The sequence below is a fragment of the Otolemur garnettii genome, unplaced genomic scaffold, assembly GCF_000181295.1.
Source record: "Otolemur garnettii isolate 467f Iridium unplaced genomic scaffold, OtoGar3 scaffold00239, whole genome shotgun sequence".
Lineage (NCBI taxonomy): Eukaryota > Metazoa > Chordata > Mammalia > Primates > Galagidae > Otolemur > Otolemur garnettii.
Window position 1 is genome coordinate 326,261 of NW_003852634.1, and position 19,118 is coordinate 345,378.

The 19,118-nt window shown below is 36.8% G+C and overlaps 1 protein-coding gene across 1 annotated transcript in view; it reads left to right on the top strand.

Annotated features, from left to right (window-relative positions):
- ZDHHC15 (zinc finger DHHC-type containing 15) overlaps positions 1-12,420 on the top strand; it is a 94,016-nt gene extending 81,596 nt beyond the window's left edge. The window contains exons 2-3 of the mRNA XM_023508292.1: positions 4,253-4,347; positions 12,220-12,420. Coding sequence (XP_023364060.1) covers positions 4,253-4,347; positions 12,220-12,420 — 296 coding nt within the window. The remainder of the gene's footprint in view (positions 1-4,252; positions 4,348-12,219) is intronic.
- The last annotated feature ends 6,698 nt before the right edge of the window (positions 12,421-19,118 follow it).

Sequence of the window (19,118 nt, forward strand, 5' to 3'; positions counted from 1 at the left end):
TGGAATGTGATCAAAAGTTTCTGAGTTGGTTTCCTTTTGTGTTGGAGGATTGCACTGGTCATTATGGAGGATAGGTTTGAGAATTTCCTGGAGAGCTGTTTAGTTATGGCAAATTTCTTTAACATGTGGAGGTCATTAACGTATTTAATTTCTCCATCATACATGAAAGTCAGTTTAGCTGGATGCAGGATCCTGGGTTGAAAATTATTTTGTTTTAGGAGATTAAAAGTTGATGACCACCCTCTTCATGCCTAAAAGGTTTCAGCCAAGAGATCTGCAGTCATCCTAATACTCTTCCCCTTGTAGGTTATTGTTTTCTTACGTCTGACTGCTTTCAGACTTTTATCTTTCATCTTAACTTTGGGGAAGTTAATTATGATGTGTCTGGGGGATGTCTTGTTCAGATTGAGTTGTGCTGTGGTTCTGAAACTATCTACTATCTGAATTTCAGAATCTCTTGGCATGTCTGGAAAGTTCTCTTTCATAATTTCATGAAGAAGAGCCTCTGTTTTTTGTGACGCAACTTCATCACCTTCAGGGATTCCTATAAGGCAAATATTAGTTTTCTTTGAATTATCCCAGAGCTCTCTGAGAGTGAGATCCGTTTTTGCTCTCCATTTCTTTTGATCTTTGCTCTCCTGGGCTTCTTCAAAATAAGAGATCCTTTCTCCTGCCTGTTCTACTCTATTACGGAGAGTTTCCACCGTATCTTTCAGATACTTGAGGACTGCAACCTCTTGTCTCAGTGTTTCAAAATATTTGATCATATTATCTTTGAAATCATTGAATTCTTGAGACATCTTTTTAATAATTTCTTGAACTTCTAATATCTTCCTTTCTTCCATTCTGTTAATCTTATTTGCTATCCACGTTCTGAACTCGATTTCTGACATCTCAGCCATCTGTTTATGGATGGTGTCTTCAATTGCATCTACCCCATTATTCCTTGGGGGAGTTGATCTACTCTGGTTATTCAAGTTGCCAGAGTTTTTCTGCTGATTCTGCCCCATTCTGAGTTTACCTTGTTTAGAAGCCTTATCAGAACTGTTTAGTTGGTGGCTTCTTCTGGTTGCCCAGAGAGAAAGGCAGAGCGTGTCTGTAGTCTTCTCCCAGTTCTCGGGTCCTGGGGCAACCAGGCTGCAGTGGAATGGCAGCAGCCACATGGAAGTTTTCATAACTGGATTAGACGTCATTCAGCCTGCCAGGGCTACCAGGGGGCAAGAGACCGGCAGCAGCTGCATCAGTCCTAGTTCAGTCCCGCCGGGGCAACTGATAGAAAAGGGGAACTCTAGCGGCTAGATCAGTCCTAGTTCAGCCCCACCAGAGCAGCCAGGGGGTGGAGGAATGGCAACAGCAGCATTTCTGGAAGCTAGATAAGAGGGGTCCACTTGCAGCTCAGATATAGCTTGCTCTAGTGCTCCGTGATGGCAAAGGGACCCACTCAGCAGATGGGTTAGTCTGGGAAGGTTAATACCTCTTTCCTCACCTTGCACCCAGTCACTGGTAATCCCCCAGGTCTGTGACCCTATTCACTCCTGTAGGCAACTGGTCCTGGGGTTCACGACTGGCAAAATCAGCCAGAAATCTGAGTTCGGCAGGGGGGCTTTGTGTGCTTCTGTCTGGCTAGATTCCTCTGCAAGTCAGAGGCTGCATTCAGCTCTGGGCAGCAGACAAATAGCAGTTTACACTCAGGTGTCAGTTCTAGCCTCTGCCCTCCCACTGCCTTTGTCTCAGCTGTATTATACCCTGAGGGCTGGTGTTAATCATCTCTTTACTTACGTTCTGCCTATTGCTGCTGTCCAGAACCTCTGGTTGCCCAGAGAGATGGTCCTAGAATGGCGTCAGTTTGCAGCTCAGGATGCCACTGTTGTACACTGGCTTCCTCCAGGCTAGTTCTCTTCTCCTCATGCCTGTGCCACAGTCAGCACAGAGCAGCACCAGCCCTTTCCCCCTTTACTTCTCTCAAGGAGATGCCCATGAATCTGGACTCCATAGGTAACAAAGCCCCAGACCTCGGAATGGGTGGGTGGGGACTCCTCAGAGTTCAATGTTGTAGGTAGGGAATATATACAGTTTTATACAGTTTTACAGTTTTATGCCTGGCAGGAATGTGCCGTGTCATGCCAGCAGGGGTAGGAGGTCCAATTTTTAGGGGGTCTCTCCCGTGGGATAGAGTGGGAAGAAGTTTGAATTCTGCTTGCTGTTTGCATGGAGTAAACTGTGAGTTCTTGTTGTGGGGGAGGGGACTCCCATCTGGTTGGTGGAGGATTTTGTACCTTTTGGTTGTATTTTTGGGATCGCAGCTTGCCTCAGGAAGGTTGAAGTGTGCTCTTCAATCTTCTCTCTTGGCTCCACTCCAAAGCATCAGCTCCCTTGCTAAACTTCTGTCCTTTAAGCCTCTTTCTGGACAGGAACTTCTGTAAAAAGCTGGCTGCAGTCTGCCATCTTGGCTCCACCCCTGATTACAGTGTAAATTAAATACAACTTTTCTTAATGGCAATTTAACAATATCTATCAAAAGGCATACCATTTGGCCTTGCTGTTCCACTTCAGGGAATTGATCCTACTGCTATTTTTTGTATGTGTACTGATAATATATTTATACAAATTATTCATTGAAGCAATATTTGTAGTAGCAATAGAAATGGGAAAAACTAAATTTCCATCATAGACAGTCTGGTTAAATAAACCATGATATATTCATGCAATGGAATCCCATGTATCCTTTTAAAAGGAGAGTGAGGAAGTTCACTCTCTCTAAGTTATACATAGTATTAAGTGTAATGATTTCCAACTTACAATAAATGAAATAGAATAAATAAAATGGTGAGTATAGAATATTATTATCTGTGTGAGAAAACACTCTATGTGGATGATTTTGTTTGTATAATATCTGAATAGATACACAATAAAGTTATGGCCTTGTGACATTGGTTGCTTCCAGGTAGGGTAACTGAGTAACTGAGGGACAGGGGCATGAGGGAGAGTTCAGTGTATTCTATTCTATACCATCAAATTTTTAACTTTGTGAATATATTACTTTCAAAAAAATACAATAAAAATTTAAAATATTATACAAATTTCAGGTTTATTGTATACATATATTTATATAAACATATAAAATAAAATCCAGAATGATACATACCAAACATCAGTGAAATGTTACACCTTAGGATGAGGAGATAGAAAGTTAGATGTATGCATGGATTGGACCTTTTTTTTTTTTTTTACCTTATGTTGCTTGAATTTTAAGATAAGATTTCATAATTACAAAACTCAAGCACATCTAAAAGATTTTATACTGTTGCTCTGAAACCATTGGCCCAAGAGAGAAGAATGTTTTTCAATTCAGCCATAAATGTATGAAAGACTCAGCCCTATTAACTTTGGTCATGTCACATCATTCTCTTGAGACTTTCTCATGAATCAAAATAATAATACCATACCATTCAAGGATTTAACAATGAAAGACTAAACTGACTTTCAGTCATATACCTACCTCTGTGCAAAATACCAAAATTCTCCATTTCAAAAGAGCTAAAAGGCTAACAGTATGAAAATAAAGGCAGTAGAATGCTATTTGTACAACTGTCTCAAAAGTACAACTCACACTTCAAAAGTATGTAGTCTTTGGGGATATTGAAAAGAACTTAGTATGTAGAGTTGAAAGTCCTGGGTTTAATACCTGGGAACGCTATAGAGTAGGTAGGTTTAATTAATTAAACTAAACTAAATTCCTCTTTAGAGTAGAATAGAGTTTAGTCAATTAACTACTCCTAATCATGTCAACTGTCTCCATCCTAATACATACCTCACAAAGTTATTGAGAAAATTAAATGAAATAATATATGTGAACACATGTTGTAAACTCTAAAATGCTGTATAAAGTATATCATCTTCACCTTTTGAGTACTCACACTGGCATAGATAATGAAAATTGGCTAAAGTAGCTTCCCCTACATTGTCATATAAAGGATATTCCCCCCCCTTTGCTTCCAGAATCACATGGCAACTTTTAGGACATGAAACTTTCAGGAAGTCTTTGGTTCAGGAGTCAGCATTGTGATTTGTTTGTGTCATTGTGTGACAAAATAGTAAGAATTAACATTTCACAATAATAGTAGAGAATATGGGGAAATAAAGAAACAAATAAAAATTTGTCATTGAGCTTCATCTTTTTGAATCCTTAGAAATGAATAAAAAGATAATATAAACATGGTATATATATATATGTTTATTTTTTAAATTTCAGTTATCTACCTCATATTCTACCATGCCATCTTTGTGTTCTTTGCCTGGACCTACTGGAAGTCTATCTTTACACTTCCACAGCAGCCAAACCACAAGGTAAGAATATGGGTTACTTCTTAAAAGCTAAGAACAGAGGAAGGGAAAAATACCAATAAAGCATGAATAGGACCCCAGAAAAAGAGCAAATAACTTCTGTTGCAAAAGAGTCATGGTAAACTTAAAAGAGGACTTTTATAGGTGAATTAAGGATACAATAGGCTATTGAAGGAGTTTGTGAAATCATCACTCCTGAATATCTTGAAGACTAGGAAACTATTAACAGCATTGGTAATGTAATTAGAAAAACAAGAACTTACTTGGATTCTGAGGCCTCAACTACTTCAATTCTATGAAACTATTATTTTACTACCAAGCAAGATGCTGGAAGACAATTCTGAGAAAATATACAATAATTAAATTGAACATTTCCAAACTGTGTTATCTTGGATCCAAATGTTTTGTGCAACATTTGGAAGGGTTCATGGAAGAATTCATGATAAGATCAGGCATTTATAATCAATAACTACTCTAAATTAGAATAGATTCCAAAGTAGGGGAAAAAAAAACAATATGACAGACTTTAACTTCCTCTAAGCATTAGGAAAAATAAGGTTTAAATTATTGCCTTCATGGAATCAAAATAGCACACAGGAAAAATAAAATTAAACACCAAGAAAGGCAGAAATTGATGAACATATGAGATATAAAATATGTAGAAAATAAAGAACAAAACAAGCCGGGCGCGGTGACTCACACCTGTAATCCTAGCACTTGGGAGGGCAAGGCAGGTGGATTACTGAGCTCACATGTTTGAGACCAACCTGAGCAAGAAAGAGATCCCATCTCTAAAAAATTGCTGGGCAATGTGTCAAGCTTCTGTAGTACCAGCTGCCTGGGAGGCTGAGGCAAGAGAATCACTTGAGCCCAGGAGTTTGAGGTTGCTGTGAAGTGAGACACCATGACACTCTACCAAGTTTGACCAAGTGAACTGTCTCAAACAAAAAATACAGTAGGATTCCTTCCTAAAGAATAATTATTTGAAATATTAATGGGTTAAATTATCCAATTAAAAGGCTGAGATTACAAAATGGATAAAAAAATCATGATTTATCTTTATTCTGTCTAAAAAGACTAACTTTAGAACCAAAGATATAAATAAGTCAAAAGTGAAAGATTAGAAAAAGATATTCTACACAAATGGTAATGAAAACAGAGTTAAGAGTGCCTATATAGCAATATCAAACAAAAGAAACTTCAAGAAAGAGGTAATAGAAGGACATTACATATGGATATAAGTGTCAATTTACCAAGAATATGTGAAAGTTATAAACATAAGCACCTAACAAGAGAGCCCCAAAATATAATAATAAAAATGTGACAGAATTTAAGAAAAAAATACACAGCTCTTCAATAATAGTTGGAGACTTCAATACTTCATTTTTTAAAAGTCATATCTACAGAGATTGTGAATACATTTATGCCTTTGTGGGATTCATTATGTTGATTATTTGTACAAATTAGAGTGCTTACATCCTAGTAATTAAAATATCTTTCACTTCATTTACTTAACCACAGTATTAAGACATTTGTTTTCAGTAATTGATAGATTTGACTTGTACGTTTGCAATATGCTCCATAGATGTAGTCTTACCATTAACCCTCCCTCTACTGAACTACCCCCCTCCCTCATTATCTCCTTCCCCTTCCTTCTTAATCCTGGGCTATAGTTGTGATTCATCTCTCATATGAAAGTGTGAGTGATTATAAATTAGTTTTATAGTAGTACTGTGGTTTGGATGTGGAGGAAAGGGAACACTTCTGCACTGCTGGTGGCAATGCAAGCTAGTACATTCCTTTTGGAAAAAAGTTTGGAGAATACTCAGGGATTTACATGTAGACCTGCCATTTGATCCTGCAATTCCTCTACTAGGTGTATATCCAAAATACCAAAAGTCACTTGGCAACAAAGATATTTGCACTAGATTGTTCATTGCAGCTTAATTCATAATTGCCAAGTCTTGGAATAAACCCAAGTACCCATTGACCCATGAATGGATTAATAAATTATTTTATATGTATACCATGGGATACTATGCAGCAATAGTTCATTTTCTTAAAATAATGGATAGAACAACTAAGTAGATGATCAATAAGAAAATGACAGATTTAAACAACACAATAAACCAGTTTCCTGTGCCATACATATATAGAGCAGTTCACACCAAAACAGCAGAATGTATGTTCTTCCCATGTTTACATGGTCTATTCTCTAGGATAGACCATGTATTAAGCTGTAAGACAAGTCTCAATAAATTTAATTGGTTGAAATCATATAAAGTATCTTCTTTGACTGCAATTGAATGAAGATAAGATTAACACATAATAAAAACTACAAATTCACAAATATGTAGAAATTAAACATACTCCTGACCAATTAATCGAACAAGAAATCAAAGGAAAAATTAGAAAATACTTTGAGATGAATGAAAAAAACTCACTGTGCCAGAAATTATGGGATGCAATAAAACTCAGAGGAAAGTTCATAGTTGTAAACACCTATATTAAAAAATGTTAAATAGTTGTGTTTTTGTCCATGTAAACATAAAAGAAGAAAAGTCTCCATCTTTTTCTAAGGCTGCATAATATTGCATGGTATACATATACCACAATTTGTTAATCCAATCATGGGTTTATGGGCACTTAGGCTTCTTTCATGACTTGGCAATTATGATTAGGGCTGCAATGAACATTCTGGTGCAAATATCTTTGTTGTAAAGTGTTTTATGGTCTTCTGGATATATACATAGTAGAGGGATTGCAGGATCGAATGGCAGGGATACTGTTAGTTCCCTAAATGTTCTCCAAAATTCTTTCCAAGAGAAAGAATTAGGTTGCACTCCCACCAACAGTGCAGAAATGTTCCCTTTTCTCCACATTCATGCCAACATCTAGAGTTTTGGGATTTTGTTATGTGAGCTACTTTTACTAGAGTTAGATGATATCCCATAGTGGTTTTGATTTGTATTTCTCTGATGATTAAAAATGATGAGCATTTCTTCATCTGTCTGTGGACCATGTACCTGTCTTCTTCAGAGAAGCTTCTATTCAGGTCTCTTGCCCACAACAAAATTGGATCACTTGTTCTTTTCTTATTAAAAAGTTTGAGATCTCTTAGATGGATGTTGTGGCGGGCACCTATAGTCCCAGCTACTTGGGAGGCTGAGGCAAGAGAATTGCCTAAGCCCAAGAGCTGGAGGTTGCTGTGAGCTGTGACGCCATGGCACTCTACTGAGGGTGACAAAGTAAAACTCTGTTTCAAAAAAAAAAAAGTTTGAGTTCTCTAGTTATCAAATTCTAGTTATCAAACCTTTGTCAGAAACAAAACCTGCAAATATCTTCTCCCATTCTGAGAGCTGTCTGCTTGCTTATAATCCAGGATGAAGATGGGAAAAGGAGGGGAAGGGGAGAAGGAAGGTTGGGTGGAGAAAGGGTATTTGGTAGGGCCTCACCTATGGTACATATTGCAAGGGTACATGTTAAATCTGTTAAGAGTAGAGTATAAATGTCTTAACACAATAATGAGATAAGGTGAAGGCTATGTTAACCAGTTTAATGTAAGCATGCCAAGTTGTATATAAAATCAGCACATTTTACCCATAAATGCATTAATGTACACAGTTATGATTTAATAAAAAATTAAGAGGAAAAAATTAAAAAGGGTAAATATCTCAATATAAATGGTCTAATTATTACATCTTAAAGTACCAGCAAATTAATAGCATCTAAAACCAAAGTTAACAGAAGGAAATAATAATAATTAAAACAGAAATAAACATAATAAGGAATATAAAGCAATAGAGAAAATCAACAAAACAAAAAGAGAGACTTTGAAAAACTCAATAAAATTTAGCTAGACTAAGAAAGGAGCAAAAGGAAAGGAATGATGAGAACAAGGGCGAAAGAAAGGAAGGTAGAAACAAATAACCAGTATCAGAAATTAAAATGGAGACATTACTACAAACCTTACATAATTAGAAAGAATTATAAGAAAATAATATGAAGAATTATGTGCCAACAAATTAGAAAAACCTAGATGAAATTGGCTAATTGCTAGAAACACACAAACTGCCTAAACTGAGTCAAGAAAAAAGAAAAAATCTTAATAGATGTACAACAAGTAAAAAAGGTTTAATTAATAATCAAAAACCTACCAACAAAGGAAATCTCAGAACCAGATGGCTTCACAGATGAATTCTATCAAATATTTGAGAAAGACATGTATCTACCCTTCTCAAATTCTTCCAAATAGAATACAAGAAGGAACACTTCTTCTGGCCTATATAAGTAGGCAAGAGAAAGATATACGAGGCATCCAAACTGGACAAGAAGAAGTAAAATTATGTTTTCAGATGGCATGATCTTATATGTAGAAAGCCATAAAGATTCCATACACCAAAAGCCTGTTATATCTAATAAATGAATTTAGCAACATTGCAGGATATAAAATCAACATATCAACACACAAAAATAATTTGTTTTGATAAACTAACAATGAACAATCTGAAAGGAAATTTCAAAAAAATCCACTTATAATAACATCAAAAAGAAGGAAATTCCTAGGAATAAATTTAACCAAGGAGGGAGAAGTCTTGTACACTGAAAATTAAAAAATATTATTGAAAGAAATTAGACACACAAATACTAAATGGAAAGATATCCTGTGTTCATGGATTATGAGAGTTAATGTTTTTAAGATGTCAATACTACACAAATTAATCTATAGATTCAATGCAATCTCTATAAAAATCCCAATGATATTTCTCAGAAACAGAAAAATTCCATTCTAAAAATTTATAAGGACTATCAAATAATCCCAAATAGCCAAAACAATCTTGAAAAAGAACAAAGTTGGCATTTCACACTTCCTGATTACAAAACTTACCACAAAACTTTAGCATTAAAAACAATGTGGTACTGGCATAAAGACAGACCCATGGAATACAATAGCAAGCCAAGAAATAAGAATACCCATGAATTTGGTCAGAAATTTTCAACAAGGATACTAAAACCATTCAATGGAAAAAAGGATAGTTTTTTTTTTTTTTTTTTTTTCCAGCTCTTGGGCTTAGGCGATTCTCTTGCATCAACTTCCCAAGTAGCTGGGACTACAGGCTACTATATCCCACTACAATGCCTGGCTATTTTTGTTGTTGTTGTTGCAGTTTGGTGGGGGCCAGGTTCCAACCTTCCACCCTCAGTATATGAGGCTGGTGCCCTACTCACTGAACCACAGGCACTGCCCAAAAAGGATAGTCTTTTCAACAAGCAGTGCTGGGAAAACTGTATCATCTACATGTAAAAGGATGAACTAAGACCCTTATCTTATACAATATATAAAAATTAATTCAAAATAGATCAAAGACCTAAATGTAAGAAATAGAACTATAAAATTCTTTGGAAAAAAACATAGGGGAAATATTTCATGACACTGGATTTGACTATGATTTCTTGGATATAACACCAAAAGTGGAGTACATGCAAACCAAAACCACAAGATACTACCTCAAACCAATTATGATGCCTACTATGAAAAAAACTGAAACATTGCAAATGTTGTTCAGAATGTGGAGAACTTGGAACACTTGTAAGATGTTAGTGGGTATGGTGTAGCCATGATGTAAAACAGTATAACGGTTCCTCAAATAATTAAAAATTGAACCACCGTATGATCAAGCAACTCCTCTTCTTAGTGTATACCCAAAAGAATGAAAAACATCTAAAAAAAAGTAGCTGTATGCCCATGTTTATTGCAGCATTATTCACTATAGCCAAAAGATGGAAGTAACCCAAATGAATACATTAAATTTGTTATATACATACAATGGAATACTATCAGGTTTTGGAAATGAAAGAAATTCTGACATGTGCTACCACATAAATGAAACTTGAGGATACTATGTATATGCTAAGGGAAAAGCCAGTCATGACACAGAGAATACTGGGCAGGGCACAGTGGCTTACACCTGTGATCTCAACACTTTGGGAGGCCAAGAATTAGAGACCACTCTGGGCAACATAGTAAGACCTCATCTCTCCAAAAAAATTAAAAGTTAGTGGGGTGGGGTGGCATTGCCTGTGGTCCTAGCTACTCAGGAGGCTGAAGTGGGAGAATCTCTTGAGCCCAGGAGTTTGAGGTTACAGTGAGATGTGATCATGCCCACTGTACTGCAGCCTAGGCAAGAGAGTGAAAACTTGTTTCTTAAAAAAGAAAAAAAAGACATAATACTGAATGATTCTGCTTGTACAAGGTACCTAGAATGGTCAAATTCAGGCTCGGTGCCTGTGGCTCAAGTGGCTAAGGCGCCAGCCACATACACCCAAGGTGGCGGGTTCGAATCCAGCCTGGGCCCGCCAAACAACAATGACGGCTGCAACCAAAAATTAGCTGGGCGTTGTGGTGGGTACCTGTGGTCCCAGCTACTTAGGAGGCAGAGGCAGGAGACTTGCTTGAGCCCAGGAGCTGGAGGTTGCTGTGAGCTGTGATGCCAGAGCACTCTACCCAGGGGGACAGCTTGAGGCTCTGTCTCAAAAAAAAAATAATAAAGAATGGTCAAATTCACAAAAACAGAAAGTATAATGGTCTTTGATAGGAGCTAGGAAGAGGAGGAAAGGAGTAGTTACAGTTTAGAGTATAGAATTTCAGTTTTATAAGTTGAAAAAATTAGTGGAGATAGACAGTAGTGATGGCTATGCAACAATGAGAATGAATTTAATGCCACTGAGCTATATACTTAAAAAAATGGTTACAATGGTTACGTTTTATGTTATGTATATTTTATTACAATTTTACTAAGGATTAGGCTAAGTGTGGTGCCTCACACCTTTAATCCCACTAAGATCTTCTATCCCTCAAAAGGCACCACAAAATAAATTGAAAATAAAGCCACAGACTGATAGAAAATATTCAAGAAAAGACTGGTATCCAAAATATATAAAGAATTCAAAGATAAAGACAACCCAGTTCTTTTTTAATGGACAAAAGTCTCAAATAGACATTTCACAAAAGGATATCCAAATGGCTCGTGAAAAGGTACTCAGTATCATTAGTAATCCGAGGAGTGCTAAATAAAATCACAATGAAATACCACCACACACCAGCTAGAAGAGTTTAAATTTTTTCAAAATCACAATATGTCAAATGTTTTTAAATGATCCAATAAATGAAAATTCTAAAGGAGTCTCTCCATTACTTATTATCCAGAACTTCTGTCCCAATTTTATGAAGTTGGTATTATGTCCTCTATTTTACAGATGAAGAAATTTAGTTTCATAGAGCTGGCATATCTCTGGCAAGATTAGTGAAGGGTGGCACTAATAGGTGACAAGGTCCATACCAGACAAAAAAGTTCTCAGATAGTGAGAATATCCCAATATCTACTCATTTGCAAGATTAGAATATGCACAGAATGTTGCAAACTATCTCATTTAGCTTCTTATCAGTGTTGTCTATTAAAAACACTTGTAACTTTTTAAGCATGGTTAATCAACAAGATCCTAGCAACAATGTGTCACACATCTGTATACAACATCATGTTATAGTTAATGGGAAGAGCAGAAGTCTTAAAGTCAAATGAGTTAGGTTTGGGACCCAGAATTGCTACTTAATTAAGTACCTTCAGCAAGGTACTTAATCTCTGTATGCTTCATTTTCTTTATTTGTAAAACAATATACTCACATCATACAATTATGAAGATTAAAGCCAGATAAGATTATTGAGATAATTAGCCAGAAAGAGTTATAAGCCAAATTGGTGCCTGGGCTTCAAGGGTATGTTATGAATATTTTCATTTAAGCAGTTATTATTGTTGTTTTTAATTTCTTCTGTGAACCTTGGATAATAAAGTCTTACCTACCACTTTTGTTTCCAGTTCTACTTGTCCTATACAGACAAAGAGCGCTATGAAAATGAAGAGAGGCCTGAGGTTCAGAAGCAGATGCTTGTGGATATGGCCAAGAAGCTACCAATTTATACAAGAACTGGGAGTGGAGGTCAGTTCATCCAAAGTCATCTAGAGGGGCCACTCAGCAAAAATGTCAGAAAGGCTAAGTCACATACACTGTCAAACTAACACTTTCTTTCTCCCATCTTCTGGAAATTGCTATGGAGTTTTTTTTTTCCTCAATATTTTATTATATAAATTTTCAAACATATTAAAGTTAGAGGAATTATATACCAAACAGCTATATACCCAATATGGATTCTACTATTTTACTATTAATATATTGTTTTATCCATATGTATCCACCTATCCATCCTTATATTCAGCTTCTATCAATTCATCTTATTTATCTGATGCATTGCAAATAAATAGCTGATATCAGTAAATATCGACTTAAATATTTGATCATTCTTTTTTAGTAAAATTTACATACAAAACATATACAAATCTTAAGCATATAATTTAAAGTGTGTTGAGAAATATACACACCTGTGTAATTAAAACCCCTATAAGCATTACCATCACCCCAGAAACTTCTATTATGCCCCCTTTCCAATCAATCTCATACCACCCTATCTCATCCCCCATAGACAATCACTATTCTGATTGTTTTCTACTATAGATTAGTTTTGCCTATTCTGGAATTTTGTATAATAGGAATCATATAGTACGTACTCTTATGTCTGGCTTCTTTTATTCAACGTAATATTTTTTATATTCATGCATATTGTTGTGTATTCTGTTTCTTTTATTTCTGAGTAATATTAAATTGTATGACTATATCATAGTTTGTTTATCCATACCTTGTTGATACACGTTTGGTTTGTTTCCAGTGCTTAGTTATTATGAATCAATCTGCCATGAACATTCCCGTACAATTATTTGTGAGAAGACACATCTTCATTTTTTTTAGGAAAATATCCACTATGTAATTTTATTCTGAGATTTCATCTGCTTGACTAGAATAGTACAGGCAGAATGAGGACCAAAGACTATTCTTGTCCAGGGAAAAATACCCCCAGAAAAAGTGGGAAATTAAAAAGTAAGCTGAGTGAGTCAGAACAAAAGAAAGTCAGCTAGTTCAACTTTAAACCAGCCACTGCTAAATTTCTTATCTGAGCAAGTTTCCTGATTTTCCTAGAGCTCTGGCCTATTGGGGATACAGGTTACTAATACCCCTGTTGGATCTGTAAACACTCTGAGGAATAAGGGCCACAGAAGTTGCTGTGGCAAGGGCTTGGAAAGATACATTAACAAGGCCATTTCCTACCCAGTAAACAGACAAAGCAAATACCCATTGTGGAGATTTGTATTTGGCTGGTGCAGAGATCAAGGGAACAGTGCAAGCCTTGAAGTATGGGCAGGAGGGCATATGTCCCTTATCCCAGAGGAAGACCCTCTGTGGTGGTGATGAGAGGAAAATTTCTCTCGCCTACAGATTCTTCAGAGGAGATTGACACCAGTGGTGTTTCACTACACAGTGAAGTAGTGGAGATTAACATCCCCATAAGAATCTGTGTGTGTGACCTCAGACAGGAGGCTGCCTCCACACAAGGCTCAGGTTCTGGATTTCTCAAGGCTGCTCAGACCCTTAAAATCAATGATTATAGAAACAATAGAAGCTGATATGCTCACTCAGAGAAACTGCTGGCATCTTTGTACTCTTCCTCAACTTACCTTTTGGGCTAATGAGCAAATAGCCTTCAAAAAAAGCTGAGTGGAATTGACACTCAGGTCACCTCAGGATCCCCAAAAGTGGACGACGATCCCCTGAGTTTCCCTTGAAAATTCTATTCTGTGTGTCTTGTCTCTTTCTTTCTCATCATTTCTAACTATATTTCTTCAGTCAGTTGCTGTTAGATCCATAGGTCTTAACAGACCCTGCCCCTGGGGCAGGACCTCAGCAGAGAACAATACTTGCTGGACCCATTCTCCACCTTTTAAAATTTGAAAACAAAGTGTCTTCTGACAAGTAATCTTAATGTTTCTAATAAGGAAAATCATGTTTCAAGGTTTTCTAAAATAAACTGTCAGATGCTTATTTTCATTTGTTCCATAATTTATTTATTCAACAAGTATTCATTAAGATATCATATGACAATTAGAAAAATTTCAATGTGGTCTTAGTATTACATTTTACTGTAAATTTTGTTAGAACAGTAATAGAATAATGGTTATGATTTTTTAAAGTGTTCATGCATACTGAAATATTTATAGTTTGAAGTGACAGTGTTTGGGATGTGCTTTAAAATTTTCAAGTAGAAAGTCAGTGGAAGAAATACATAAAGCAAAATGGCACTGTGTTGATAATTTTTGAAGCTGAATAATGGTACATGAGGTTACTAATACCATTATCTCTACTTTTAGTGTATGTTTCAGAATTTCTCTAATGACTAATTTTTAAAAAGTGACTTCTGTGTATGAGCCACTGTTCCAAACATTGGGAACACAGAATTTAATAGACAGGCAAAGTCCCTTATGAAGTTTAAATTCTGATGAAAGGAAATAGACAGAAAATTATGTAAACAGAATGATGTGATAAATCAGAGGTTACAAACTAGAGGTATATAGGATGAATTAGGCTGAGATATATTTTGTTTGATTTCCAATATAACTTTTAAAACTTGGCATTTATTAGTAGTTTTACAAGATGTTTCTACATAAAAATGAGATTTTTATGGCTTTTCTTGATAACTCAGACAGTCTGGAAGCATTTATTCTGTATTTTCACGTGGCAAAAATTAGCTGGAACTGAGTAGTGGCAGCCCACCTTAGTGAGAGCAGGAATTCTCAGATTCCACACAATCCCTAACAGCTGTCTCATTCACTACACACTATCCTCTGGACCAGTGGTTCTCAACCCTCCTAATGCCATAACCTTTTAATACAGTTCCTGTGGGTCATGACCCACAGGCTGAGAGCTGCTGCTCTGGACCCCTGAGGCATTGTTTTGCAGCTCCCATGATAGAAAGTAATAGGAAAGTCTTCTCTGAGGAAATTCCATTTGAGCTCTGAAACACAAGGAATTAGTCATGTATAACAGAGATCCTAGAGAAAAAGAACCAATAGAATTATAGAATACACTACATATGTTTTGTGTATATATTGAGAGAGAATTTATGAAGAATTAGCTCATGTGATTATGGAAGCTTAGAAGTCCCATAGTCTGCCATCTGCAAACTGGAGAAGCAAGAAAGCTAGCAATGTATCTCTAGTCTGAGACTGTGGCTTTAGAACCAGGAGTGCTGACAACGTAAGTCCCAGTCTTAGGGCAAAAATGATTGAGGTTCCAGCTTATGCAGTCAATCAAAAACAGCAAATTCTCCCTTCCTCTTCATTTTTGCTGTAGTCAGGTCTTCAAAAAATTGGATGGATCCCACCTACACAGGGAAGGACAATCAGCTTTATTCAGTCTACAGATTCAAATGCTAATCTCACACGGAAACACCCTCACAAAGACAACAAGAAATAATGTTTAAACAAAACTGTGTACCCCATGACCTAATCAAGTTGACACATAAAATTAACCATCACAAGTCCATCCCTTGTCAATTTAGCACCCATGTACATCTCCTTGTCCATACTTAATCTCCAAGGAAAGATAATAACAGGGTTACAATTCTGTTTAACATGGTATAACTGCATACAACTGAAAATGCACTAACTATTCTTCCCAAAGGAGGAGGTAAAGTTCTTAAGTGATGTTTACTCTTGATATCTTGTGACTTAAATGCTTTCTAAATGCTATGATATAAAATTAATAATACTTAAATACTATAAAATCAATACATCTTATGTTACATGATAAGAGAATAAGAGAGAAGAAAACAAAGATATTTGAAATGTACAAAAATATAGTCATAGGAAAATAAGTAGGAAATATTCATGGTAATAACAATCCTTGTTTTTGTAACTGATCACATAATTGTAGCTGGTATTTACAACTTCTTTCTTCCACTACTCATTCTGCATTGCCTTTGCTTTCAGCAAGCCCCTCAGCTGGTGTGGTTCTTTACCTGGTAGGATGATCCAAACCTTCAGTCTTGAAAACTCTGGGTCATTAGTAGTCCTGCCTGAATTGGGTTGTTGTAGTTTTCCATTGATCTAATCACAGGGCATGGTGATACTAAATGATGTCCTAAGGCATCTCCTGTATTCTAGTCATCCTCTTTCTTATCTCCAATCATGGAGCAGTAGTCCATTTTTCTTTTAGTAGTAGGGATTAATTGTCCCAACCAACATTGCACCTGCCTTCTTGGCCTATTACTTCAAAAATATGAGGAGTCAAAAGTGGCTGGTGGTAGCCTTAATTTCCAGTTCAATGGAATTACTGTTGTGTCTCCTCGTGGAAGCATTGCTCCCTCTGGGAGGAAGATCTCTAGGCCAGCAGAGCACAAAGTCACAATAACAGGAAACAAATATTTTGTTAGTGCGTCCCTAAGGGTAATGGTGAAGGATGCTACCCTCATTTCCACCTTTTGATTTCTATACCTATGAATCCTTGCTGTCTGAGAAATATCATCATAAATTGGATGCTGATTCAGAGCATATGCATCATTCTAGATAACCTTGCCTCAGGGCTGCATAGTATTGCCACCTAGCTAACACTATAACTGATCCTTCAAAAGACCATTCCACCATTCTGGCAAGCCTGCTGCTTCAGGATGGTGGGGAACATGGTATGACCAGTAAATTCCACAAGCACAGGCCCATTGCCTCCCTTATTTTGGTATAAAGTGAGTTTCTTATTCAGAAGCAAGGTTGTAAGGAATATCATTCTGGAAGTACATGGTTGGTGCTTTTGTCAGAAGCACTGCATGCAGAGAAGACAAATCTGTATCTAGAATGTCTTTTCTTATAAAGGAAAAATACTGTCCCTTCCATGACAAAAGTAGTCCAGTATTATCAATTGACTCTAGGTAGATGGCTAATTGCCCTGGGGGATGTTAACATATTAGGGGCTGATCGTTGGTCAGTGCTGCTGTGGGCAGATTGGGCACTCAGCAGTGGCCATAGCCAGGTCAGCCTTGATGAGTGCAATTTCCTGTTGCTGAGCTCATATAACCCTGCCACCATGGCTACTTTGTTCATGAGCTCATTGCATAGTAACAGGAATGGCTGGGGAAAGAGGTTGGATGGCATACATTGAACAGGTATGAATCCTTGGTATCAATGTTTGCTTGCCCTCAAAATTCATATGTTAAGATACTAGCTACCAAGGTGATGGTATTAGGAGATGGAGCCTTTGGGAAGGTGATTAGGTCATCAGGGTGAAACCTTCATGTATAGGATTAGTACACTTATAAAAAGGCTCCAGACAGCTGCCTTGCCTCTTTCACAATGTGGGGACACAGAAAGAAGTCACCGTATGTGAAACTGGTCCTCACCAACATTGAGTCTGATAATACCTTGATCTTGGACCTCCTCACCTCTATCACTGTGAGAAATAAAGTTATTGGTTAGAAGTTACCAAGTCTATGATACTTTGTCATAAGCAGTCCCAATATTAGCTATTAATTAATAATTAAGTCATGTGAGCATTCACATGAGATAAAATATCATCACACTTTTTGCCTGTTAAGAGAGTCTATCCACATGCACATACTTCTCCAAATTTTCTTATCACCAGTTTTCTAAACAACTTTCATCTAAGTCTCTGATCATACGGCCAAACCAGCAGCCACAGCCTGTGAATTGAATATGAGCACAAGGCATTTCTCCTTCTAACCAAAATGAACAACCAGGTGCAGTGCTCAAAGTTCTGCCCACTGGGAAGATTTTCCTTCACCATTGTCCTTCAGACATAGAACAGAGTTGTAATGCTGAAGCTATCCACGTTTGTGGATAGTGTTCACCTATCATACAAAACTAACTGGAAAACCAGGCTAAAGCCTTATCTTCCTCAATTAAGTAAGAAACTCCCCATGAGGCTATAAGCATATGCCAGAAGAGGGAAGATAGGTTAGTACTAGTGGGAGCCATGGGCATTTGGGCCACCTCTTCATGTAACTTGCTTGTACCTTCATGGCCTGCTTGAGCCTGATCAGTTATATCTCTATCTCTATCTATATCTATATCTATATCTCTCTCTCTCTCTCTCTCTCTCTCTATATATATATATATATATATATATATATATATATACACTTAGATAATAGAATTTTGCTGTGCATGCCCAATTTTAGGGTTTGATGGTCCAAATAATATCCATTTCATAATAGGTAGCTCAGGTTACATGGTTATCCATTCTGTTTTTATTAAGGCCCAACTAATAATAAACTTGTCTTCTGTTTCTCAAAAGAATAGTTATCTGTGAACTATGGCAGAGCTTTACTTTAACATTCTAAGAGTTTGCACTGTAACTTGCATATAGGGCCCTGCTAAAATCTCTAAGCAGCATCCTTATCTGAGTCTGCTGGATCATGTGACCCAAGCAGCAAAGAAGCTTACAGAGTAGCCTGTACCTTTTGCATAGCCTTCTCTTTTTATGGGCCTCACTCAAAGGTAGCTGTTTTGTGGTCACTCAGTTGGAATAACATGCTTATATGAGGATTATGTTATTTCAAAAATCCAAAGAGGCCCAGTAGGTAGTATGTCCCTTCTTTTTGGTTGTAGGACTGGCCAGATGCAACCATTTGTCATTTGCCTTTGAAAACATATCTCAACATGTCCCCCACCACTGGACCCCTAGAAAGATCATTGAGGTAGAAAGCCCCTGAATTTTTGTTTTGATTTATTTCCAATCCTGTGACTCTCAAATAATTTACCAATAAGTCTACAGCAGTTTCTACTTCTTGCTCACTAGATATAATCAGCATAGTATTATC